The sequence below is a fragment of the Pseudophryne corroboree genome, chromosome 9 (assembly GCF_028390025.1).
Source record: "Pseudophryne corroboree isolate aPseCor3 chromosome 9, aPseCor3.hap2, whole genome shotgun sequence".
In the NCBI taxonomy this organism is placed as follows: domain Eukaryota; kingdom Metazoa; phylum Chordata; class Amphibia; order Anura; family Myobatrachidae; genus Pseudophryne; species Pseudophryne corroboree.
In genome coordinates, this window is record NC_086452.1 from 176,414,357 (window position 1) to 176,441,427 (window position 27,071).

Here is a 27,071-nt window from a genome sequence, read left to right on the forward strand (position 1 = left end):
TTTAAAAATATACCATAATCCTCATGATCCTTTTCCAGGATTAATTCACTTATGTAATTATTACAGCATACTGTAATGGCACCTCCATGGTAATAATAAGAGGCAAAATATAGTCCAGTGATTCCCCACATAAGAGAAGACATATATACTGGCACATGGATGTAATATGGTTTGCCAGCGCCGGGTTCCCGACCGCCGGCATACTGACAGCAGGGCTAGCGCAAATGAGCCCCTTTTGGGCTCGCTATGCTCGCCGCGCTGCGGGAACGGTGGCGCGCTACACGCCACACTATTTATTCTGCCTCCAGGGGGGTCGTAGACCCCCGAGAGGAAGAATAGGTGTCAGTATGCCGGGTGTCGGGATTCCGGGCCGGCATACTGAGCGCCGGGATCCCAAAAGCCGACAAACTGAATACCACCCCTGGCACATAAATATGGTTATTTTTTAAAACCTAAGTATATATTTAAACTTACAGAAAGTTTGAATATATAATTAGCACTAAATGGATCAATACTGTATATAAAAAAATTTTTTTGTTTGCATTAAATTTTTATTTTTTCAGTAAATATATAGATATATATAGATATATATAAAATCTTTACATTTTAAATTAATCCCTGAAGAGGTTAAGAAGTTATCTAGCTTTTATTATTGTAGTCCTACCTGTATATTTTCAATAATTCTGATATCCTCCTTCACTTCTGGATTAATTGCAATCACAATATCTTCATATCCACCGTTGATAACCTTTACTAAAGACGCTTCACCTGTATACATCACTGTATAGATAAATACTAAAAGAAATACATGGCGGAGAGCCATTGTCCAGCTTACACGGGCAAAAAGTGAAATAACCTCATTGCAAGCAATATAAATGTCTTATGACTTGACCTTTGCTACATACTGTGTTATTCAAATGTATGAGAACATCTTTCATTCCCAGACAAGAGCATGTAACAATGAGGAAATGGTAAATTAACAGCCGTAGGATTATTGTTTGCTTTGCATAGATTTCCAATTCCTTCCCCCAGATGGAGCAAAGAACTGCAACATCTTACTGATTCAGACAGAAAGCAGGAAATAACTGCAACAATTGCAGCACGTTTACAACTTGTAGGATTGCTGTGTAGCAATAAAAGTAATCAGTTATATATTCACGTATACAGCTTGCTGAGTGCCCTCACCCACTGGTGATTAAATGCTGTACTCGGCTTGTCCAGCACGGGTTGGGATTGAAATGCTGGTTGTCAGGATGTTGGCAGCCAGAATACTGACTCTGGCATCCCGATGTTGAGAATCACGACAGAGGGAAGGTAATGGCCCCATAGCCCTAACCCTCCTTTTTATCAGCCTAAACCTAAACCAGATCCCGTCCAGCACATCAACTGCAGATATACCACATATAAAATGCATGTGAGAGCACATTGTGTTGATTCTGAGTTGTATGCAGACAATGGTGAACGATTGTTTGCAACTGCGCATGCACGAAATATTCTGAAAATGGCGCGTGCATTACCCACAACAGTGCATTTGTGACAGGGACAGATATGGAGCAGCAAGGTGATGAACGTTACTGGGTGGTGACTGGAAGGTGGCCTGAAGTGAACACAAAGAAGTTCTTTTCATGGGTATGGTACAGGAGTGTCCTAGGCTTGCAGTGAAAGCAGCTGTGTTCCCAGATGCACAGCCACTGCCACAGTGGCCATATTCAGATTGGGCAGCTACACCTGTCATAGGTGCAAGTGTCAATGGTGCACACAATGGTGGCATGTCAACAAACACCGGCGGTGTTACAGTGGGTGTCTCAAGGTGCACACCAATACACCAGCAGTAGGCTGAAACCAGCATTTTGCATATTTGCATATAATTGCGCCGTCAACTCCGGCAACCAAAGCCAACTGGTCCAGCAGCATCCACCTTTGAATCATTGTATTTCTTTTAGTTGCATGTGGGTTTTGCATTAGTTTTTTTTATGTAACAGCAATATCCGTGGCCAAAGGACCTAATATTTGTTACAGTGAGACAGAATTTCTGTTATAAGGTTCATTAGTGACAATAAGAGCATCTCTAGCCCACTGAGGATCAACGTCACCTATCCCCAAAGTGTAGATTCCTGCTTCTTCACAGACCCACAAACAGGACTGCTGTCCTCAAGGCCATGGGGTATTTTCCTAATGGGAAGAAAAAAACGCATAGCGCACTAAATAAATAAATACTCTTTCAGTTTTAGTGGAACCATATAGTACAACAAAGAGAAGGTAAGTATTCTGATATAGGGCACTCATAGATTTCTATGTATCTACAAATACACTAGGTAAAAACTAATGTTTTTGATAAAACTTTACTTTTATTAATAAGGTGAAATATACATTAAAAAATGTGAACAATTATTTATATGACACAGTGTGAATTAAAATCTTGTACACTAAGTCCTATTGTTCTGTTTTAATATTTTTTGTATAGAATTTACTACAGAATAATGTGGCATAATGTGTATAAAGGGCTCTACCTGGCAGAGTGTGTATAAAAAGCTCTACTGTGGTGTAATGTGTGTAAGGGGATGTACCTGGAATAATGTGTATAAGGGGCTCTACCTGGAATAATGTATAAGGGCTCTATCTGGATTAATGTGTACAGTGTAAGGGGCTTTACCAAGCATAGTGTGTATATGGGCTCTACTGTGGTGTAATGTGTATAAGGGGTTCTATCTACCATAGCATAATGTGTATAAGGGGCTCTAATGTGGCGCAACCTTAAAAGTCAGCTCTACAGTTGTGTAACGTGTAAGAGGGGCTCTACTGTGTGGTGGAATGGCGCATACCTGGCATGTGTATAAGGAGCTGTACCTGACATAATGTATAAGGTCTTTACCTGGCATAATGTGTATAAGTGACTCTACTTGGCATAATGTGTAGGGGCTCAACCTGGCATGATGTACAAGAGCTCTACCTGGCATAATGGGTAAATGGGTTCTATCTGAATAATGTGTATAAGGGGTTCTATCTGGAATAATGTGTATAACCGGTTCTATCTGGCATAATATATAAGGGGCTCTAGCTGGCATAATGTGTACATTATAAGGGGCTTTACCTGGAATAGTGTGTAAAAGGGGCTCTACTGTGGTGTAATGTGTATAAAGAGTTCTACCTGGCATAATGTGTGTAAGGAGCTCTATCATGGCATATTGTGGATAAGGGGCTCAACTGTGGCACAATGTTTAAAATTGGCTCTAAAGTTGTGTGATGTGTATAAGGAGCTCTACTGTGTAACGGAATATGACTAATGGACACCACTGTGTGGTGTATTGTGAATTAATACTATTCTGTTGCCATGCACTTTCCCCATATAGCCACACCCCTATATTGTGGCATGCACTTTCGGTGTCCACTGTCCATGTATTGAGTTGGGGAAGAGGGGGCATCAGTTCTCTTACTGGCACAGGGCACAAAAAATGTAGATATGGCACTGGTACATAGACGCTTTAATTCATACCTTAATCAATTTCATTCAACCAGCCTGGGAAACTCTGATATAACACAGTCCCTATACTGCAACAGCTGTAGTCAGGGCTGGTGTAAGCGTGTTCGGTGCCTCCCTGCAAACTATAAATTTGTGCCCACCCCCCAATACTTAATAAAGGGACAGTGCGCGCCAAAGTCACACGCTGCAAAAAAATGGGTGGGGCATGGCCACACAATAGTCCCAATTCTAATGACTCCACACAGTAGCAGAATCTTGTTCACATTACAGCTCACATAAAGGGTACTCAATGCGACGCCGTTGGTATTCCGGCATTGGTCTCCTGACTGCTGGGATCCCGAACATCGCTATATTATACCAAATCCATTTTGTCCCCCCCGGCCATCCCCAATTGTCTTCACTCTATCCCTTCTACAATAAAACAAATGTGGCAAGCTGGCAAGTGGCAGCAGGGAGTGCAGTACTTATCTTACCTTACTGCTGGACGCAGACCTGCTCTGCCTCCGACGTGCGCAGCATCACTGGTGTGAGTGGTGGAGCTCCCTTTCTGCTAGGTGGAGGCATGTAGCCTCTTCTTGCTCTAATAGCTGTGCCAGAGGGCTTTCTGTAATGCAAGAAAGCTGTGATGGGTAATCCGCTTAGGGGGATGGTGCCACAGGTGACAAGTGTCCCCACAGAGAATCTTTCACTATAGGTGACCTGCCAGTGCTCGAGAAATAGATAGATAGAGAGATAAAATGGAAATTCACCCCCACATATATATATAGATTGATATAGACAAACAGATACAGATAGGTAGGAAGAAAGAAAGAAAGAAAGAAAGAAAGAAAGAAAGAAAGAAAGAAAGAAAGAAAGAAAGAAAGAAAGATACTGTAGATAGATAATCACACATAAAAAGAAAACTTACTTAGTTCCTCAGTCTGTAGGGTCCCCAGCTATCTCTCTATTGATGTGGAGTCCTGGCAGGCGATGAGATGGCTCCATGGAGATGGGGACATCTAGTGGCTTCTGGCAGTACTGCAGTCAACAGTAACTGCAGCTCTCTGCTCCCGGAGCCATCCTTTTCTGGTCCATTCCTCTCAACACCCCCTCCCACCTCCTCCTGCTAGCACCACTGTGCTGACACAGGAGGAGATTACATCAGCTGCGTGGCTGGAGTGGGGACTAGAAGAGCAAGCTCCCGGCACTGCTGCTTATACAGTGATAGGTGCAGTGGCAGCCGGCAGTAACAATGCACAGCACAGGGATGCAGACTAGGGAGAGCACCTTTCTAGCCTGGCGCCTCCGTGCTTTGCATACCTTTTCTGAGCGGGATCTGCCGGCTCTGGCTCTATAAATGACTTGTAACAACACAATATGACTCAATAGTGTAGTTTTAAAAGATTCACTGAACAATGGCATTGGTTAGTGCCATATAAAAAAGATAAAATAAATGTATCGAATGGCAACTCTCTCTCTCTCTCTCTCTCTCTCTCTCTCTCTCAAAAGAAAAAGTAGTGACAGTTGTTTGATTCATAACATATATGTTAGGCATTTATAGGGCGGGGTACAATTCATTTCACCCCTTTCCACACCCGTTCTGTTTCTGCCCTCAGGGGTGTGGTATCATTATTTCAGCTTGCTACCCCTGGAGTAAGGAGGAACTCAACCCTTTAAACATCTAAACCTGATCACTATGGGTGCAATATGCGTGATAACGGAGATCATTTTAGAAAGGACATTGGGCGTGTTGTATCATTTGAATCCCACCCATAATGTGAATATCAACATGGCAGTAGTGTCAGTGTTGAACATGTTCACATGTTCATGATGTTGGCAATGACCATGTTGACATTCAGAAGTTTGACACTGATGTTATAGCAAAATTATTAGAATATCGAGATACTGTTTTTTTTTTGTCATTCTGTCCCTGACCCTAACAGTAAACGGAATGGCAACTCTTAATCTTAAGACTGATGGACATGTCCACATGACAATTTGCAATTGTCAATATTAATGATGTATACAATTTAATGATGTTGACATCATCAATGTCGATCTTCAGCTTTTGACATTGTGAATGTCAAGATGGTGAACTGAGACATGGTGACTGCATGCCACAGTTAATACCATTGAATAACACTGATATAGGTAGAGAAGGTTTCTAGGCATTCAGAACAGGTTTACAGATAATTCATCAACATTCGGAATGTGTACAGTCTGAGGTGTAAATGTAATAGAGTCCGAAATTATTCTGCAGGACAAACTCATACTTTCTTCTCTACATTTGAAGGTGTGAGTCTGTCCCACAACTGAAATGTAATAGCCTGCGAGTTTGAGGCTATTTCATCCTGAGAGTCCATGCAAGTTTTTTTGTATGTAAAATCGCACTTTGTAATGCGAGTTTCATTACAAGGCGCGAGTTTAACAGAAGCATGCACAGATCAGTGAGATCGTGCATACTACTGGCTGTATAAGTGAAGAAATAGTTAAAATGAAGAAAAAAAATATGTGGGGTCAATCCCATCCCCCCACAAAGCATAACGAGCCGGTCCTGGTTCCAAAAAATACTGGTGGGGGCTTTTGGACTGGGGCTGGTTTCAAAATGATGGGGGCAAAAACATGTAGGGCTCCCCAGGATTAACCCGCCTCCAGTCATCCAAAGCCAGGGCTGAAGCCCGGGGATATCCCTGGCAGCCCTGGGCTGTGGGTGCTGAGTTGATAGTCCATTAGTTTAGTTGAGTTGTAAATAAAATAGTCTTTTACAGGAGGGACTACTGGTCCCAGCAAGTCTCCCCCACATGCTGGTACTTGGAGAACCACAAGTATCAGCATTTGGGGCATTAAGGGCCGGCTGGTACTTATAGTCCCCTTGTAAAATAAATATTTAAAAAACATAGAACGCGCACATCGTAAAAATATAACTTTAATAAGCATCCTTGCGCACTCACACTAATACATACTTGTAAACAAGCAAAAAGAATACCAAAGAAATCAGTTAAGGGTTGAGTGCATACAAACCCTTACTAAATAATTAAAATATCCTTTTATTAAATATATTTTAAAAGGGTTGGGTACGCATTACCGCTGCTGGGTTTCCCGGCGGTCAGCGTATCGACCGTGGGATCCCAGCAGCGGATTTAGAGATTGTCGGGATTTAGAGGGGTGCAGGATGTAGCCATTGGTAATGTGACCTCCGGTCACATAACAACATCCCCTTTAAAAGAGGTATCAAATTCCTACTTAAGATTTATTATATTTCATTCAATATCTATGTAACTTACTGTGGTTCAACCACAAATATATGTGCTCCCAAATTGGGCCAAAACTTTAAACGGGCTCTCAAGATCCATTTCTTCATCAAACCTAGTCATCTCTCATCCTAACCCCCTGTTACATGGCTCACTTCTTCCCCATCTGTGTCACCCCTGTCTGTCTGCCCCTCCCCTCTCACGAGCAGGGCCCTCTCCCCTCATGTGCTTTTCCCTCTCTTAGACTATTTTCTACATCATACTCCCTACAGCAGCAGCTAACCCTCGGTTTCTGCCACTCTGATTATTTCAGTGTCCTGCAATGTTAATATACCATGTATTTGTCCTACATTGTCTTGTACCGTAAGTCATTGTTTTTTGTTTTGCTTATTTGTTGATGTACTTTGTTATGCCGGAACCCTTGTGGCGCCATATAAATAAAAGATGATAATAATAATAATAATAATAATAATAATATACAGTATCTGCTATAAAATGGGTAGATCTTCAGGTGCTTTTTTTATTCATTCTTCAGGTCTGAAGATTGACAGTGTCAAGGTCAACAATGCTTAGGTCGACCACTATAGGTCGACAGTCACTAGGTCGACATGTTTTCAAGGTCGACAGGGTTTCTAGGTCAACATGTTCTAGGTCGACAGGTCAAAAGGACAAAATTAGTTTTTCACATTTTTTTCTGTTTTTTAACTTTTTCATACTTTACGATCCACGTGGACCATGATTGTAACAGTAACCTGTGCCGAGCACAGCGGTAGCGGAGCGAGGCATGTTGCCTGAAGCATGGCGAGCAATGAGAGCCATGCAAGGGGACACGGTGAACTAATTGGGCTTCCCGGTCACTGTACGGAGAAAACGACACCAAAAAAACATGAAAAACTCATGTCGACCTTTTGACCTGTCGACCTAGAACATGGCGACCTAGAAACCCTGTCGACCTTCAAACCCTGTCAACCTAGTGACTGTCGACCTATAGTGGTTGACCTAAACATTGTCGACGTAGACACTGTCGATCTAATGATTCACACCCTCTTCAGGTGCATTTTTTAAATTAATTTATACAATTATTCCACTGCTATCTTCCTTTTTCTGGAACTAGTTATAACTAGTTATAAGGTGTCATTACTTTATACCACAAAGTACAACTGGAAAAAAAAACCATGGCTGATATTGAATTTGAAATACAAAAATATACAAAATAGTCTCAGCACAGGGGTGAGAAAAGCCTCAGTTACACAGGGGCTAAATTATGGCTATAATAAAATAAAGTACGTAATAACCATTGCCATAAAAGCCAAAGAACATGATGCATAATATAATGTACAATTCCAGAAATAAATGCAGGAGGATTAGCAATTTCCTGCCAAGCTGCTTATGTCACATTGTTTCTTCATTCCTCTATTGATTTTTTTTATTGTGAGCAAAAGGCACTAATGACTGTTTACAGTATCTTGCTTATCATATAATCTTTATACTTGCTCAAGTACTTGCAAATATTGAAAAAGAGCAGAACACATTTAAAAAAAAAAAGAGAACTGACATCAGGGCCCATTTGTATTAGCATGCGAGTTGCAAGAACCAGTGCAATTCCGTAGATCTAAAGCAGCATATATGGCAAAGCCAGGACCAGGTTTTTACTATGGAATTTAAAGCAACAATTTCATTAAGTACAAAACTAGCCAAGTGTAACCTTTTAATGAAATCACCCCTTTAAATTCTGCCACAAAATGCATTAAAAATGTTATATTTTGCTAATTTGAAGTTCATTTAATTTTTTGTTCGTGTTCTTTTACATCTGGTAATTGTAATAAATCAGCCTTATATTGCAGGATCTTATAGCCAATAACAATTTAGACAGGATAATAAGGAAGCTTGTGTGCACCCTAAAAGCAGATACTTAGTGTGTTCCATAGTAAAGACAAAGTTCAAGGCTAACACAGGTGATAGGAAGGAAAATGTAATTTGTAGTATAAGAGCTAAAAATAAACATTTACAGTCAGGTTTAATCATAAATAGTATAATATGGTAGTTATTATTTAATGGGCAGCTGTGGTGTATAATTAACCAAAAGCCATGTGCCATCGCTTTGGACTCCAAATAAAGTTGTTATTATAAGGTTAGTTACCTTTAACTAAAAGTAACACTTATTTGTCTTTGACCCCACGCTGACAGATGAGGAAACACATGTTGAAGACCAAGTTAAATCATTTGTAGTCTGCTCATAAATTGTTGACATATGCAATTGAGCAATGACATTTTTAGATGCAGAGACCACAGTGCACACATTTGTGTCTTTATCTTTCCACAGAACTTTGTTACACAAATCAGCAGCTATCAAATTAATTTCCCATTAAGTAGTACCCATGCTCTTATTTAAATTGTAGGAAAATAAAATAAACATTGAATATCTAAAAGAAATGTCAGCTTGCCCCCTTGCTGAATGGTGTATGGATTCCATTGCGACAGTTGTCAGGGCAACCACATTAGTATCCTCCTTTTGTAAGAGCCATTCTTCTCTACCTGGGTGCAGCAGTTAAGAGTGGATTGCTAGTTGGTTATGGCAAGCTTAAATCACTGGCACAGTATGTTATACAGGCAATATTTAATGCTATGTACTGTAGTAGTAACTTGTACTGTACTGATTTACATTATGGTTGCTGATCCCCATACTGTATATTGCTTTCTTGGTGCAGACTTTGAAAATCCATTTTGACTGACTGCCAGCCCGTGACCTTGGAATGTTTAATAGTTATTTTGTTTATCTCCAACTCTGACAATAGTCAATAGTATACTGGATTTCAATTAATTTATAAACTGCGCAATATCTAACATCAATGCTAGTGATTACACTATTATTATATGTACAGTATGTGCCAGCTAGTAAGCTGCATAATGCCTCTGTGCTTCACTAGCAGTGGGACTATGGCTTTTGTATTTCCTCAGCATAGGGTATTATATGATTACTAGTAAATTGGACAGAATATATGCAGGGTCACTTCAGTCCGCCCCCTGCCTATACCGATAGCTGAATATTGGTAAATGTGATCAGCTTTAAGGGAAAATTGTCTACTATAGATAAAGAACCCCTTAGAGTGGGCTGTATCATTATTGGTAAAAGAGGCTTGTAAATTGGTCACAGTAGGTTGACCATCAGGAAAATGTACAAATTTGGTTTTGTATTTTGGCCATAACTGGTTTTGGATTTATTCCAAAAATTGTCAAAAAAAAGCTAAAATCACATAATTTAGGCTTTTTTTTGTTCCAAGACTATTATTAACCTCAAAAACATTAATTTCTTATCATTTTCAGTCAATTTTGACAACCTCACAGCTCATGATATTGCTTTCATCCACTTTAGGCCACAGGCTGCAGCAAGCTGGCTGGTTATTAAGCGATAGAGCAGCAGCACAAACACGCACGTTTAAAGTACATCTAAGAAACATTGTTACACAGCAGTGGCAGAAATGAAAAGTGGTGCAAGATGGAATTGTCCTTGGGCCTTCCCACCCACTATTATGTTGGCTATTACAAAGGACATGCACAGTTTAACAAACCAAGTACTTCATCGACAGGAACTGCTACTTTTGTTCCTAAAGTGCCTGGTTTGTTTGGGCTCCCATAAAAAAATGCTAACAATGGTCTTAAGGCAACTATGCTAACAGCTCTGCAGATGTAAGATGTCATCGTCACTACCATCCTCATCCTCATCAGTGTGTACATCATCCTCACACAATAAAAACTCATCCCCAGAGGAATCCACCATTACAGAAGTCTCTGTACTTCGATGTAATTGCCGGTAAAGGTCTTCCCCATGGAATTTGTAATTCATTTTTATGAACAACGTCTTTTCCACATTTTGAGGAAGTAGCCTCCTACACCGATCGCTGATAAGGTTCCCAGCTGTGCAGAAAACTCCTTCTGAGTACACACTGGAGGGTAAACAGATTCAGTAATGCAAAGTCAGTTTGCAAAAGGGCCTCTAAATTGCCTTTTTTTTCCTTCCAGTAGTTAAAGGGACTCTATTTGTAGTGTCATGAAAATAATCCTCCACCATTCTTTGGAAGGTGACCATATCAGATGGAGTTACAGTAGAGGTGTAACTAATTTTAAGCAATCAGACCACTCTTCTTCACGTGACTGGGGTCCAGAATGTACTTAGGTGCAGTGTACTGGGGTGCAGTGCACAGAACAGTACAAACAAATTATAAAACTCTCTCTCTCTCTCTCTATATATATATATATATATATATATTAAGTGGCAGCTCGGCTCACACTGTGCGGAGTCAGATCACTGTTATGTATGTGCACTTGGATACAGAGCATTCTATGCACAGTGTGCAAAACAGTACAAACTATTTGTACAACAATATATATATATATATATATATATATATATTTTTTTTTTTTTTTTTTGACTGGCAGCTTGGCTCAAACTGTGTGGAGTCAGACCACTTTTCCACACATGCACTGGGGTACAGAACGTACTGGGGGGTGAAGCGTACCGGGGTGCAGTGCTCATAACAGTAGAAAACAAATTATACAATTAAAAAAAAAAAAACTTTTTTGTAAACTTTATTTAATGTTTTTTAACTCACTGTTTATGTGAATGTAACACCTTGGGGGTTGGTGGGTATATTTAAGTGGTTGAGACAGGTAACACAGGTGTTGGGTGGTTATGTGACATACCTTACCCCTGAAATGTTTCTCCCCATACCTTGTTCTGTAGTTCCTTGCTCAGAGAGGTAGGATAGATTGATATGAAACAGGAGTAGGTTAGCACGATCTCTGGATTGAGGATGATGATTGGCACAAAGTATTAAATAATCACAAACAGAATAGGGCATGAAAAAAAGATAAAGAGAGAACAATTGAATACACATCACATTGAATCATTAAAAAATGCAAAAGACAATCAATTGAATCACATATTGGTATATTATAATCACAAGGTATAATGTGGTAACGAGAAGAGTAATGTAACATACACTTTTTCAATAACGGCTGCTAAATTTCTAGCTTTCCCTAAGCAAGTTATAATAGTCTTAACCGGCAAATAACATTGGAGCTCTTTATAAATCCTGTGCTGCAACAGCATTGCAATGATGGGGAATATCACACATGTACACTAGTAATCCGGGGTTTTAAGAATGTCACTGTATCTCAGTCTTATTCCAAAGAGGATGTAGCTAGCGAATGGATTGTAGTGTCTCTTAACAAATATAGCTTATTTGTAATAAGGGTTTCTTGGGCAAATAAACTCTCTGGGGGAGATTCAAATGTTTGAAAAGTCAGTTGGGAGTCTGTTTTTTCCTATCCAATAGACAGGAAAAAACAGACACCTAACCAACTTTTCAAACATTTGAATTCCACCCTCTGTCTCCAGATAAAGAAACTAATTTTCACTTGCATAAATAACTCTGGGGCAGATTTATTAAAACTGGTGAAGTGATAAACTGGAAGGTGATAAAGCACCAGCCAATCAGCTCCTCACTTACATGTTATAGGCTGAGTTTAAAAAATGACAGGAGCTGACTGGCTGGTGCGTTATCACCTTCCACTTTATCACTACACCAGGCTTAATAAATCTGCTCCTCAGTCTTTTCCAGATAAAGTAACTCACTTTCACTTGCATGAATAACTCAGTCCTTTGTTTCCCAACAGTGTTTAAGCATGAGGTGGTTGTCTTTGCTATTCTCCAACAGGGACTGACTTATAAAATATTGCACTATTCTGTTTGTACCCGTTACACTGCACAGAATGTAACAAATTGGATACTTGGGCTGGGTGCTTGGTTTGCGTGATTCATGTCAATACCAGTCTCAATGTACTCACTCAGAACTCTGTAGTAGATGTGTTAACTATCTGGACCTGTTTCAGCAGTTCCTCACTGCACATGATGGCCACAGCATCCACACCTTTCACTAGGCCTGGCGATGCCTGGTCTCCCACTGCGACGACTCACACTTACTCAGCTTCCCAGTAGCACACTGATGCTTCTGCTTTGCAGCGATTGTTTCACCACCCAGCTGACCATGTGGTTGGCATCTGTTACTCAGCTCTAGCTCTGCTCCTCAATCAGCGTGTCCAGCACCTCCAATCACTTCCATCAGCCCCCTCCTACTTCTTCCCACAAGGCTCCTTTCCTCGCAGACTGCCATGTGTAATCCACAATTAGTATCAGGACCACCTGATCGGACCAGGGTCTGTCCTGCTGTACCTGCGCTTCACCTTCACTGCTGTGGACACTGTAAGCAAACTTTTAATGTACACACACCATTTTCCAGGGTGCCACATGAACACAATGGGTGGGCCCTGTGGAGTCAGTGTATTACCACTAAGATGGACACTGCACAGCCACTGACATGGACACCGCACAGCAGTGGCGTCTCAAGGGGAATGACAGCAAATGATGGCTCCTGCGAACTGAAAGGAGCCAGGTGCTGTACTATAGCGTTACATTCAGCACCTGGCTCCTGTTACAGTGTAGTAGCTGGCAATGCAGCCATAGCAGTCTCCGGGGGCAGCCCACATCTCCCAAACCCCTGGATTGACGAAAACAGGGGTCAGGACATGAAGACACACCCTCTCCCGGGAAGCCATGCTTCTTTTTTATGACACACACCTATGGCAAGGACTCTGAAGTACCGCACCCGGTGTCATTTTGGTGACGCCTCTGCTACACAGCCACTCTGAGATGGACACAACACAGCCACTCTGAGTTGGACAACAAGCAGCCACTTAAAGCAGAGTAGAGTGCAGCATAGAGCAGCATGCCTGGACTGGAATGAAATAGTGCAGAGTCGAATCCAAAACATGCAAGAATCTGACGCAGTGAGGATGATGTTTTGCTTCAATTTGGAATCTGAGCCTAGCGGGAAAACCCAAGCCAGGGCTCAGAAAAACTCGGATCCCAGAAGTTCAAGGTGGCTTGAATTTTACAAAATCCGAGCCAATCATCTCTAGTTTTCATACATATATGGAGAACGCTGCAAACTGTTTTGACCAAGTTTTACCCTTAGTACAGACTGCCTTTAAACCAGGGGTGGGGAACCTTTTTTATACCAAGGGCCATTTAGATATTTCTAAAATCCTTCGGGGGCCATGCAAAAATTATCAACTGGGATGCCGGCCGAACTCTAACATTTTATTAAAGGGGCAATCACGTGGGCAATCACGTACTAGGCTAAACCATGTCTTGTACATGATTGCCCCTTTAAAAAAAACATCCAAATTCTGACAGCATCCCACACGTCCGCTGAACTCGGACCTCAGTAAATCCCACCCTATGTCATTATTATTGATGAGCGGGTTCGGTTTCTCGGAAACCGAACCCCCCCGAACTTCACCCTTTTTACACAGGTCCGAGCCATACTCGGATTCTCCCATATGGCTCGGGTAACCCGAGCGCGCCCGAACGTCATCATCCCGCTGTCGGATTCTCGCGAGATTCGGATTCTATATAAGCAGCCGCGCGTCGCCGCCATTTTTACTCGTGCATTGGAAATGTTAGGGAGAGGACGTGGCTGGCGTCCTCTCCGTTATTGTTGAACTTGATTGTGCTGTGCACTATTGCTTAATTGTGGGGAGGGCTGGGGAGCAGCTGTATATAGGAGGAGTACAGTGCAGAGTTTTGCTGATCAGTGACCACCAGTTATCCGTTCTCTGCCTGAAAAAAACGCTTCATATCTGTGCTCAGTGTGCTGCATATATCTTTGCTCACACTGCTTAATTGTGGGGACTGGGGAGCAGCTGTATTATATAGCAGGAGTACAGTGCAGAGTTTTGCTGACAGTGACCACCAGTATACGTTGTCTGCCTGAAAAACACTCCATATCTGTGCTCAGTGTGCTGCTTTATTGTGGGGACTGGGGACCACCAGTATAATATTATATAGGAGGAGTACAGTGCAGAGTTTTGCTGACCAGTGACCACCAGTATATAATATATAGCATTACGGTACAGTAGGCCACTGCTGTACCTACCTCTGTGTTGTCATTAAGTATACTATCCATCTACATTCTATACCTGTGGTGCATTTTAGTTTTGCAGTTTGCTAACACAGTGAGCACCAGTATACTATATATAGCAGTACGGAAGGCCACTGCTGTACCTACCTCTGTGTCGTCATTCATTAAGTATACTATCCATCTACATTCTAAACCTGTGGTGCATTTTAGTTTTGCAGTTTGCTGACACAGTGACCACCAGTATACTATATATAGCAGTACGGAAGGCCACTACTGTACTTACCTCTGTGTCGTCATTAAGTATACTATCCATCTACATTCTATACCTGTGGTGCGCCTCTTTTTTTTCTTTGCATCATGTGCTGTTTGGGGACTATTTTTTTGAAGTGCCATCCTGCCTGACACTGCAGTGCCACTCCTAGATGGGCCAGGTGTTTGTGTCGGCCACTTGTGTCGCTTAGCTTAGTCACACAGCGACCTTGGTGCGCCTCTTTTTTTCTTTGCATCATGTGCTGTTTGGGGACAATTTTTTTGAAGTGCCATCCTGCCTGACACTGCAGTGCCACTCCTAGATGGGCCAGGTGTTTGTGTCGGCCACTTGTGTCGCTTAGCTTAGCCATCCAGCGACCTCGGTGCAAATTTTAGGACTAAAAATAATATTGTGAGGTGTTCAGAATAGACTGGAAATGAGTGGAAATTATGGTTATTGAGGTTAATAAAACTATGGGATCAAAATGACCCCCAAATTCTATGATTTAAGCTGTTTTTTAGGGGTTTTTTTGTAAAAAAACACCCGAATCCAAAACACACCCGAATCCGCCAAAAAAATTTCGGTGAGGTTTTGCCAAAACGCGTCCGAATCCAAAACACGGCCGCGGAACCGAATCCAAAACCAAAACACAAAACCTGAAAAATGTCCGGTGCACATCACTAGTCATTATATGATCTTGGAATTCCGCAATGTCTTACACCATATATGTTTCAGTAGGAGTGCACTATACCATATATCTTGAGATTTTAGAACCAAAGTTGAAATTTTGAAGGTTTGCTACTACAAGCCTGAACAAAATGTTTAGTGGCCCAGTCTGTCTTTTTAAGATTTTTATATAGTTTATTTTATTCATTCTAAGGATAACTTCCATAAAACACATGGCGCAGAGTCAGTTATACACAATGTTCTGTTGCAACCCGCACTATGCAGATTTCCTGACGTCATGGTACAGAAATCTTACTATAGGGCATTCTTGGCTACTTTTGAAAAAGCATTTCAGGGAGATTGTGAAAGTGACACCTATCAGTGCGGACATGTACTGCTACATCTGAGACGCGTGTCATGAAAATGAGTTACAGTACATCCAAATGTAAATGAGCCCCAACGTTAAGTATACACTATATAATTATCTGGTAAATTATCTGTCAGATCTGGCTGGTTGGAATAAATATATGGTAATGGTTGAGAGCAGATTACAATTAACCATTTGCATCCAAACACTGGAAAATGGACAAAACCTGTCATTCAGCCAAATTGGTTAAATCACGGCTTTAACCAGTTTGCATGAACAACAGTTTTTGTCTGTTTTCCAGTGTTTGGGAGCAAATGGTCAATTATCATTTGCTCTCATCCATTACCAGATTTTCATTCCAACCAGCCAGATCTGACAGATAATTTACCAGACAATTGTATAGTGTATGCCCAGCTTTAGTAAGATCTACTTGTTGAAGAAAAGACATTGATATTTTTCTGGATTTATTTGTGTTTTACAAGAGGTTCCATATACCGTATGTGGGCATGATATACCTTATTTAAAATGCATGTAGCCATAGGGATCATTGTAACTTATAAATAACTAGGTGGCTCATCGTGCCCTACGGGCGCTCTTCACACCGTCGCAAGGGGCTACGCCTCCTTTACCCTTACACGCCATTCGGCCTTGCAATATTTAGATTATATGGAGTATTACTTCCAATCATAATATTGTGAGTGGTTACATATTGGACGAACAAAGGGCGTGCGATGGTTAAGGGGCCGTAGCCCCTTGTGACGGCGTGAGCAGCGCACGTAGGAGACGATGAATAGTAGGTGCTGTGGTTGGGGGAGTGGTGGGTGCGGGGAGAGAGGCAGCTGGGGGAGGGAGTCCAGGGGGTGCCGTGCGTGGGGGAGGGGGTCCGGAGGTGCCACGGGTGTGGGGGTGCCGCGGAGGGGGGAGGTATGGTGTGCAGTGTATGTATGGTATGTAGTAATGCAGTGTATGTATAGTAATGCAGTGTATGTATAGTAATGCAGTGTATGATGTATGTATGTATGTATGTATGTATGTGTATATGTGCAAAGTGTGCAATGTATATGTATGTATATATATACTGTAGTGATGTGCACCGGAAATTTTTCGGGTTTTGTGTTTTGGTTTTGGATTCGTTTCCACGGCCGTGTTTTGGATTCGGACGCGTTTTGGCAAAACCTCACCGAAAATTTTTTGGCGGATTCGGGTGTATTTTGGATTCGAGTGTTTTTTTACAAAAAACCCTCAAAAACAGCTTAAATCATAGAATTTGGGGGTCATTTTGATCCCATAGTATTATTAACCTCAATAACCATAATTTCCACTCATTTCCAGTCTATTCTGAACACCTCACACCTCACAATATTATTTTTAGTCCTAAAATTTGCACCGACGTCGCTGCATGGCTAAGCTAAGCGACCCAAGTGGCTGACACAAACACCTGGCCCATCTAGGAGTGGCACTGCAGTGTCAGGCAGGATGGCAGATTTAAAAAATAGTCCCCAAACAGCACATGATGCAAAGAAAAAAAGAGGTGCAATGAGGTAGCTGTGTGACTAAGCTAAGCGACCCAAGTGGCCGACACAAACACCTGGCCCATCTAGGACTGGCACTGCAGTTTTCTAGCGAGAGGATGAGTGCTTCCATCCTCATGTGAATTTGAACCATTAGCCATGAACATAGGCCAGGGCCTCAGCCGTTCCTTGCCAATCCGTGTCGTAAATGGCATATTGGCAAGTTTACGCTTCTCATCAGACGCTTTTAATTTTGATACTTGGGTCATTTTACTGAACTTTTGTAGTATACTTGACGACACAGAGGTAGAGCAGTGGACTACTGTACCGTACTGCTATATATATACTGGTGGTCACAACAAAATTCTGCACTGTCCCCTCCTACTATATACTGCGCACAACTAAAATGCAGCACAGGTATGGATGGATAGTATACTTGATGACACAGAGGTAGGTAGAGCAGTGGACTACTGTACCGTACTGCTATATATACTGGTGGTCAGCAAAATTCTGCACTGTCCTCCTACTATATATACTGCGCACAACTAAAATGCAGCACATGTATGGATGCATAGTATACTTGACGACACAGAGGTAGGTAGAGCAGTGGACTACTGTACCGTTCTGCTATATATATACTGGTGGTCACAGCAACATTCTGCACTGTCCCCTCCTACTATATACTGCGCACAACTAAAGTGTAGCACAGGTATGGATGCATAGTATACTTGATGACACAGAGGTAGGTAGAGCAGTGGACTACTGTACCGTACTGCTATATATATACTGGTGGTCACAGCAACATTCTGCACTGTCCCCTCCTACTATATACTGCGCACAACTAAAATGCAGCACAGGTATGGATGCATAGTATACTTGACGACACAGAGGTAAAGCAGTGGACTACTGTACCGTACTGCTATATATATACTGGTGGTCAGCAAAATTCTGCACTGACCTCCTACTATATATACTGCGCACAACTAAAATGCAGCACAGGTATGGATGCATAGTATACTTGATGACACAGAGGTAGGTAGAGCAGTGGACTGCTGTACCGTACCGCTATATATATACTGGTGGTCACAGCAACATTCTGCACTGTCCCCTCCTACTATATACTGAGCACAACTAAAATGCAGCACAGGTATGGATGCATAGTATACTTGATGACACAGAGGTAGGTAGAGCATTGGACTACTGTACCATACTGCTATATATATACTGGTGGTCACAGCAACATTCTGCACTGTCCCCTCCTACTATATACTGCGCTCAACTAAAATGCAGCACAAGTATGGATGCATAGTATACTTGACGACACAGAGGTAGGTAGAGCAGTGGACTACTGTACCGTACTGCTATATATATACTGGTGGTCACAGCAACATTCTGCACTGTCCCCTCCTACTATATACTGCGCACAACTAAAATGCAGCACAGGTATGGATGCATAGTATACTTGACAACACAGAGGTAGAGCAGTGGACTACTGTACCGTACTGCTATATATATACTGGTGGTCAGCAAAATTCTGCACTGTCCTCCTACTATATATACTGCGCACAACTAAAATGCAGCACAGGTATGGATGCATAGTATACTTGACGACACAGAGGTAGTTAGAGCAGTGGACTACTGTACCGTACTGGTATATATACTGGTGGTCACAGAAACATTATGCACTGCCCCCACCTACTATATACTGCACACAACTAAAATGCAGCACAGGTATGGATGCGTAGTATAGTTGATGACACAGAGGTACAGCAGTGGACTACTGTACCGTACTGCTATATATAAACTGGTGGTCACAGCAACATTCTGCACTGTCCCCTCCTACTATATACTGCACACAACTAAAATGCAGCACAGGTATGGATGCATAGTATGCTTGACAACACAGAGGTAGGTAGAGCAGTGGACTACTGTACCGTACCGCTATATATATACTGGTGGTCACAGCAACATTCTGCACTGTCCACTCCTACTATATTCTGCGCACAACTAAAATGCAGCACAGGTATGGATGGCAATACCGATGTGAACAAGCTTTAGTGAAACGTACGTCATCGGCATACCAGACGTACACGGTTTCCGGGGGCGTGGAATCTTCAGCCCGACCCGGCGTCTGGTCACACGAGCGGTTTCTATTTATTGTCTGCAAACACAGGAACGGTAGATTATATGTGTCTCCTTATTTCAGAGCGGCTCTCTCATCCAGAATAGTTCCCTTGCGTTCCCTGCACTGTGGCGACATAACAGGGAAGCAGGGGCTCTCTTTCGGGACAGCAGAAGCAACTCGCACTTCTTTCTTCTATCCCGGCATCAGATATACCCCGAACTCTCATCGTTCTCATTCACTGCATCTTTTTGCACATGAGACGACAGCAGAAAGGGGAATCAGTCTGTTACTGTCGGGCAGTGCTGTCTCTCTATCCTACCGTTTTTTGACACAGATGACCCACATAGATTTATAATTTATTGATTTTTACATACTACATTGATAGACGATATATTATTATTATCGTTTCATGCTTAAAACTGTTTTATGTGGGCACTGAAAATTAGGCAACTGTCGACCTGATGGTTCTTGTCTGTATATCATGTCATAATGGTTGATAGAATAATGATGGGACTATGATCATGATGCCATGTATATTATGAACTGATTCCCATGTGCAAAAATATCGATAGTGGACTATTTCGTTCTATGTCCTTCATTATATCAACTATTGAATGCCTGGGAAAAAAAAGGGACATATATATGAGTATGAATTCATGATCCAGATCATTACCAATTCCGTGATGCACCAATTAGTGATTCTAATTACCACATAGATTCCAAGTGTGCATCTATACCAATCCGTTCCTTTGGGAGGATCATTACTGCCTCTCAACAGAAGGGAAACTTCATAGCAGCCTTATTAGTTACCGCTTATTGGGTATATGCCTTCAGAATGAGATTCATTATTTATTGAGAGAAATCTCTTCAACAATTTTTTGGCTACCCGGATTAATGAATTATTACATTAATATTTTCACCTTTTGTTTCACATCTTTATAATTATTTGATGATTAATTGTTCATATCATTCAAATAATTTTTACAAATTCATAAATTGTTCATAAATTGTGTTTTTTGTTACATTAGCAGATACGTGGTTATATCATAAATTTATCCACTGTGAAATTTTATTTATTCACAGGATACATTATAGATAGAAATATATACCACGTAAAAGCCATTTTATGATTTAGAGTCATTAATATGACCAATTTTGATTAACCTATTCTTGATTGTATATCTTATTGACCTTTATATTAATTAATTGTAATAAATGTTAAGTTTTAATTTTATAAATTTTCTCATATATATTTAAAAGAGTGCGCCACCAAGTAAGCCTTCTTTGGGTCAACGACCACTTTATGGTCGTTCTCTCATTTGTGTCCTTCTAATATTGTATTTTGCTTATTGGTGCACCTCCAGCCCCCTTAATTATAATCAAGGTATGTACCTTTCTAAATGACTTTTCTCAAAATAGGCTGGTTCCTACATTGTTTTCACTCATATTACTGATCAGCTTGTGCGGGGCCTTTTGAGACTATATGTCTTTTTTCCCCTTTTATGGATGCATAGTATACTTGACGACACAGAGGTAGGTAGAGCAGTGGACTACTGTACCATACTGCTATATATATACTGGTGGTCACAGCAACATTCTACACTGTCTCCTCCTACTATATACTGCGCACAACTAAAATGCAGCACAGGTATGTATGCAAAGTATACTTGACGACACAGAGGTAGGTAGAGCAGTGGACTACTGTACCGTACTGCTATATATATACTGGTGGTCAGCAAAATTCTGCACTGTCCTCCTACTATATACTAAAATGCAACACAGATATGTAGCGTTTTTCAGTCAGAAAACGTAGATATTTTCAGCACACTGAGCACAGATGTTTGCAAGCACACTGAGCACAGATATTTGAAGCACACTGAGCACAGATATTTGCAGCACACTGAACACAGAAACTGAGAGAACGCTGCACGTCCTCTCGCTATCATCTCCAATGCACGAGTGAAAATGGCGGCGACGCGCGGCTCTTTATATAGAATACGAATCTCGCGAGAATCCGACAGCGGAATGATGACGTTCGGGCGCGCTCGGGTGAAACCGAGCAAGGCGGGAAGATCCGAGTCTGCCTCGGAACCATGTAAAATGGGTGAAGTTCTGGGGGGTTCGGATCCCGAGGAACCGAACCTGCTCATCACTAATATACTGTATGTAATGTGTGCAGTGTATGTATGTAGTGCAGCAGTGCAGGGTATGTATATATGTATATATTATATATATACAACAGTCCTCACCATAAGGCTCCAGCCGGGGCTATGGTTAAGTAGAACCAGCACTCCATATAACGAGATAAGATAGCATTTATTCTCTTTGTTCTTTGGTAAACAGCATATGAGCAAGCATGAATGTAAACAGATACTTATCAGTATTGAAGCTCAACATGACCTGGGGAATAATTTCCTGACCAGGGGTGACTCCCAACGGCCGTTTCGGGCAACGCCGTCATCAGGGGAGAATCCAACATAATAGCCACATACACATCCTTATCTACCCTTACTAATTACACCCACAGTGTGATCACCTGTTAACTGGCGCTCCAAACCTTCCCACCATCGAACTTTCCACTCGTCATCCACGGCCGCCTGCAGCCCCGGGGCGCATCATGATGATGTCACTAATGCGCGACGCTCATGACGATATCCCCGCATTGCTAGTAAGCAAGTGGTGAGTCTCCTATCTGCCCTCAGCATCACGGCGTCCGGCCCTGCCGTCATCACACTGTGACGCGGCGGCATCAGCACCCGCGCTGCCAGGCAACAGGCTCGCTCAGTACGAAGTGGAGCGTCACATATGTAAACAGTAACAGAGAGTTGCCTCCTCTTGTTGCCTAGTAACGAGAACTCGCTCCCCCCTGTCGATGTTAAAGAGAGAATCAGAGCAAACCAGCAACATAACAAAACTACAAAAGATTTTTAAAAAACAAGATACAACATAATATATACACACACCACCAGATTCCCCCTTCCACCACATAATTTAAAGAGCATTCATTTTAATGTTCTACCTGATGGCCCCTTATCAACCATCAATAACAAGAGCAAATCGGGGTATGTATATAATGTCTGAGTCTAACCAGAGATACATTGTGATGTATAAAAAATTATCATCTAATTTATCCAAAAGTATCACAACAGTATCAATTGATACTGTGTAGCTCTGGTACCAACTCAAGACATATCTATTATACTGAGCAAACACAACATATAAAGACAACAAATAATGAAATTCATAACTGCATGACAACCAGATAAGGAAACTGAAATAATATTTATAATGGGCTACATACAGTAAACTCTTCATTACGCTGGACCAGGATCAATTAAAGCACCTACCATGCTGTTTTCCTATAAATAAGATGTCAACAGAAATTCTTAATTTAAACCTTCTGGAGCATGTGACTTCAATTGATAAATCCATCTACTTTCTTGCCTCAGCAAGATCTTGCCTCTATCACCTCCTCTCCTCAAAGGCGGAACATGGTCCAGAGGTATGCATTTGAAATCTTTCACAGTATGTCCACTCAAAGCAAAGTGTTTAGCTACCGGAGGAGTGCTTGGTTCCATTTTTAGCATTGCCTTCTTGATCGAGGACCGATGCATTGATGTTCTCTCCTTGAGCATGCGTATCATCTTGCCGACATACAATTTCTTACAAGGGCATAAAATAGCATATGTGACAAATTTAGTCTCACAGGTCATTATGTGCTGCAACAGGTATACATCACCCATGGTCGGATGAACAAAGCTCTTTCCCGTCATCATATAGCAGCAATTGGCACAAGAACCGCACTTATATGCTCCTGCTTGTAAATTGAGCCAACCCACATTAGTTGCCACCCTTGGGCTAATATCGGAATATGCTATTCGTTCCTTGAGGTTCTTACTCCTCTTGTAACTGAATAATGGAGTCCTCTCACATATTCCGCTCAGTGAGGGATCAGTTCGCAGGATGTGCCAGTGCTTCAATATTGACTTCTTAACCAACCCGGATGTAATAGCATACGTACTGGAAAATACCAGTCGGTCCGTTTCCTCATCCCTCTTACGAGGTAACAACAGGTCCTCACGCTTCTGTTTTAGGCATCTCGAGACAGCACAATGTACTTCCTGTTGATCATAGCCCGATCAATGAAGTTCTGCCCCATCTTTGCCAGAGCCTCAGGTAACTTGGTGACATCAGATGTAATACGTACCACTCTCATTAATTGAGAAAATGGCAATCCCTTTTTCAAAGGTTGTGGATGGAAGCTAGATGCAAGCAAATCTGTGGTAAATCTATCATTAACAATTCCCACTAATACATCCAGATAATCAATTTGCTTATCGCTGTATTTATGAGTAAATTTGATTGATCCAGGACCAGCATTGAGCTTATTAACAAATTCATTTAGTAGCTTCTCACCACCAGTCCACAACAAAAACAGATCATCTATGAATCGATGGGCTATGGTTAAGTAGAACCAGCACTCCATATAACGAGATAAGGTAGCATTTATTCTATTTGTTCTTTGGTAAACAGCATGTGAGCAAGCATGAATGTAAACAGATACTTATCAGTATTGAAGCTCAACATGACCTGGGGAATAATTTCCTGACCAGGGGTGACTCCCAACGTCCGTTTCGGGCAACGCTGTCATCAGGGGAGAATCCAACATAATAGCCACATACACATCCTTATCTACCCTTACTAATTACACCCACAGCGTGATCACCTGTTAACTGGTGCTCCAAACCTTCCCGCCATCGAACTTTCCACTCTTCATCCACGGCCGCCTGCAGCCCCGGGGAGCATCATGATGACGTCACTAATGCGCGACGCTCGTGACGATATCCCCGCGTTGCTAGGCAGCAAGTGGTGAGTCTCCTATCTGCCCTCAGCATCACGGCGTCCGGCCCCGCCGTCATCACACTGTGACGCGGCAGCGTCAGCACCCACGCTGCCAGGCAACAGGCTCGCTCAGTACGAAGTGGAGCGTCACATATGTAAACAGTGACGCTGGGGGTTGCCTCCTCTTGTTGCCTAGCAACGAGGACTCGCTCCCCCATGTCGATGTTACGGAGAGAATCAGAGCAAACCAGCAACATAACAAAGAGGGACGAGGAAATGGACCAACTGGTATTTTCCAGTACGTATGCTATTACGTCCGGGTTGGTTAAGAAGTCAATATTGAAGCACTGGCACATCCTGCGAACTGATGCCGCACTGAGTGGAATATGTGAGAGGACTCCATTATTCAGTTACAAGAGGAGTAAGACCCTCAAGGAACGAATAGCATATTCCGATATTAGCCCAAGGGTGGCAACTAATGTGGGTTGGCTCAATTTACAAGCAGGTGCATATAAGTGCGGTTCTTGTGCCAATTGCTGCTATATGATGACGGGAAAGAGCTTTGTTCATCCGACCAGGGGTGATGTATACCCGTTGCGGCACATAATGACCTGTGAGACTAAATTTGTCACATATGCTATTGAATGCCTTTGTAAGAAATTGTATGTCTGCAAGACGATACGCATGCTCAAGGAGAGAACATCAATGCATCGGTCCTCGATCAAGAAGGCAATGCTAAAAATGGAACCAAGCACTCCTCCGGTAGCTAAACACTTTGCTTTGAGAGGACATACTGTGAAAGATTTCAAATGCATACCTCTGGACCATGTTCCGCCTTTGAGGAGAGGAGATGATAGAGGCAAGATCTTGCTGAGGCAAGAAAGTAGATGGATTTATCAATTGAAGTCACTTGCTCCGGAAGGTTTAAATGAAGAACTTCTGTTGACATCTTATTTATAGGAAAACAGCGTGGTGGGTGCTTTGATTGATCCTGGTCCAGCATAATGAAGAGTTTACTGTATGTAGCCCATTATAAATATTATTTCATTTTCCTTATCTGGTTGTCATGCAGTTATGAATTTCATTATTTGTTGTCTTTATATGTTTTGTTTGCTCAGTATAATAGATATGTCTTGCGTTGGTACCAGAGCTACACAGTATCAATTGATACTGTTGTGATACTTTTGGATAAATTAGATGATAATTTTTTATACATCACAATGTATCTCTGGTTAGACTCAGACATTATATACATACCCCGATTTGCTCTTGTTATTGATGGTTGATAAGGGGCCATCAGGTAGAACATTAAAATTAATGCTCTTTAAATTATGTGGTGGAAGGGGGAATCTGGTGGTGTGTGTATATATTATGTTGTATCTTGTTTTTAAAATTTTTTTTGTAGTTTTGTTATGTTGCTGGTTTGCTCTGATTCTCTCTTTAACATCGACAGGGGGGAGCGAGTTCTCATTGCTAGGCAACAAGAGGAGGCAACCCCCAGCGTTACTGTTTACATATGTGACGCTCCACATCGTACTGAGTGAGCCTGTTGCCTGGCAGCGCGGGTGCTGACGCCGCCGCGTCACAGTGTGATGACGGCGGGGCCGGACGCCGTGATGCTGAGGGCAGATAGGAGGCTCACCACTTGCTGCCTAGCAACGCGGGGATATCGTCATGAGCGTCGCGCATTAGTGACGTCATCATGATGCGCCCCGGGGCTGTAGGCGGCCGTGGATGATGAGTGGAAAGTTCGATGGCGGGAAGGTTTGGAGCACCAGTTAACAGGTGATCACACTGTGGGTGTAATTAGTAAGTGTAGAAAAAGGATGTGTATGTGGCTATTATGTTGGATTCTCCCCTGATAACGGCGTTGCCCGAAACGGCCGTTGGGAGTCACCCCTGGTCAGGAAATTATTCCCCAGGTCATGTTGAGCTTCAATACTGATATACTTGCTCATATGCTGTTTACCAAAGAACAAAGAGAATAAATGCTATTTTATCTCGTTATATGGAGTGCTGGTTCTACTTAACCATAGCCCCGGCTGGAGCCTTATGGTGATGACTGTTGTATATCTATTTGTGCTGACCGAGCACCCACGGATGAATAGAAAGGTGTTTGTGCGGTTTATTTACGTATATATATATATATACAAATGCGGTTCAATCCGGCACTCAGTATATTATGGTCTCCTTATATGCTCGCTCTGGTGCCCTCCCTGGGTTAGCAACCCTATTATAGTAGGCAAGAAGGATGGGCGGCACTCTCCAGACTTTAAAGTTTCAAATAATGTCCTTTAATCCTACGTTTCGGGCTCGCGCCCGTCGTCAGGGACAATCATACACCAAGTAACATACATGAATACAAACATTTATACCCTATCTAACATGTACACAGATTGCATAAGTTACCTCACCTGTTCCACGCCGCTCGGTGCAGCCGGGTCCGTGCGCTCATAATTGACGTCACTGGTTCCCGACGTCACCAGGCGGCGCCGAGTCGCGGTCTCACATATTCTCAGTTGCCTAGCAACCTGACAACACAACAAAGTACGAACATTTAAAAAGCAATCCGCATGATAAAAACTGGAAATATTCATCACATATAGGATGTAGGGAT

At 42.1% G+C, this 27,071-nt stretch overlaps 1 protein-coding gene across 1 annotated transcript in view; it reads right to left on the reverse strand.

Moving 5' to 3' along the window:
- Nucleotides 1-23,256, reverse strand: part of LOC134958766 (calcium-activated chloride channel regulator 1-like) — a 118,027-nt gene extending 94,771 nt beyond the window's left edge. Inside the window, exons 1-3 of the mRNA XM_063941502.1 lie at nucleotides 23,073-23,256; nucleotides 22,960-22,971; nucleotides 665-780 (exon numbers count right to left, since the gene is read on the reverse strand). Of these exons, the coding sequence (XP_063797572.1) occupies nucleotides 665-780; nucleotides 22,960-22,971; nucleotides 23,073-23,256 (312 nt within the window). The remainder of the gene's footprint in view (nucleotides 1-664; nucleotides 781-22,959; nucleotides 22,972-23,072) is intronic.
- Nucleotides 23,257-27,071: the final 3,815 nt, after the last annotated feature.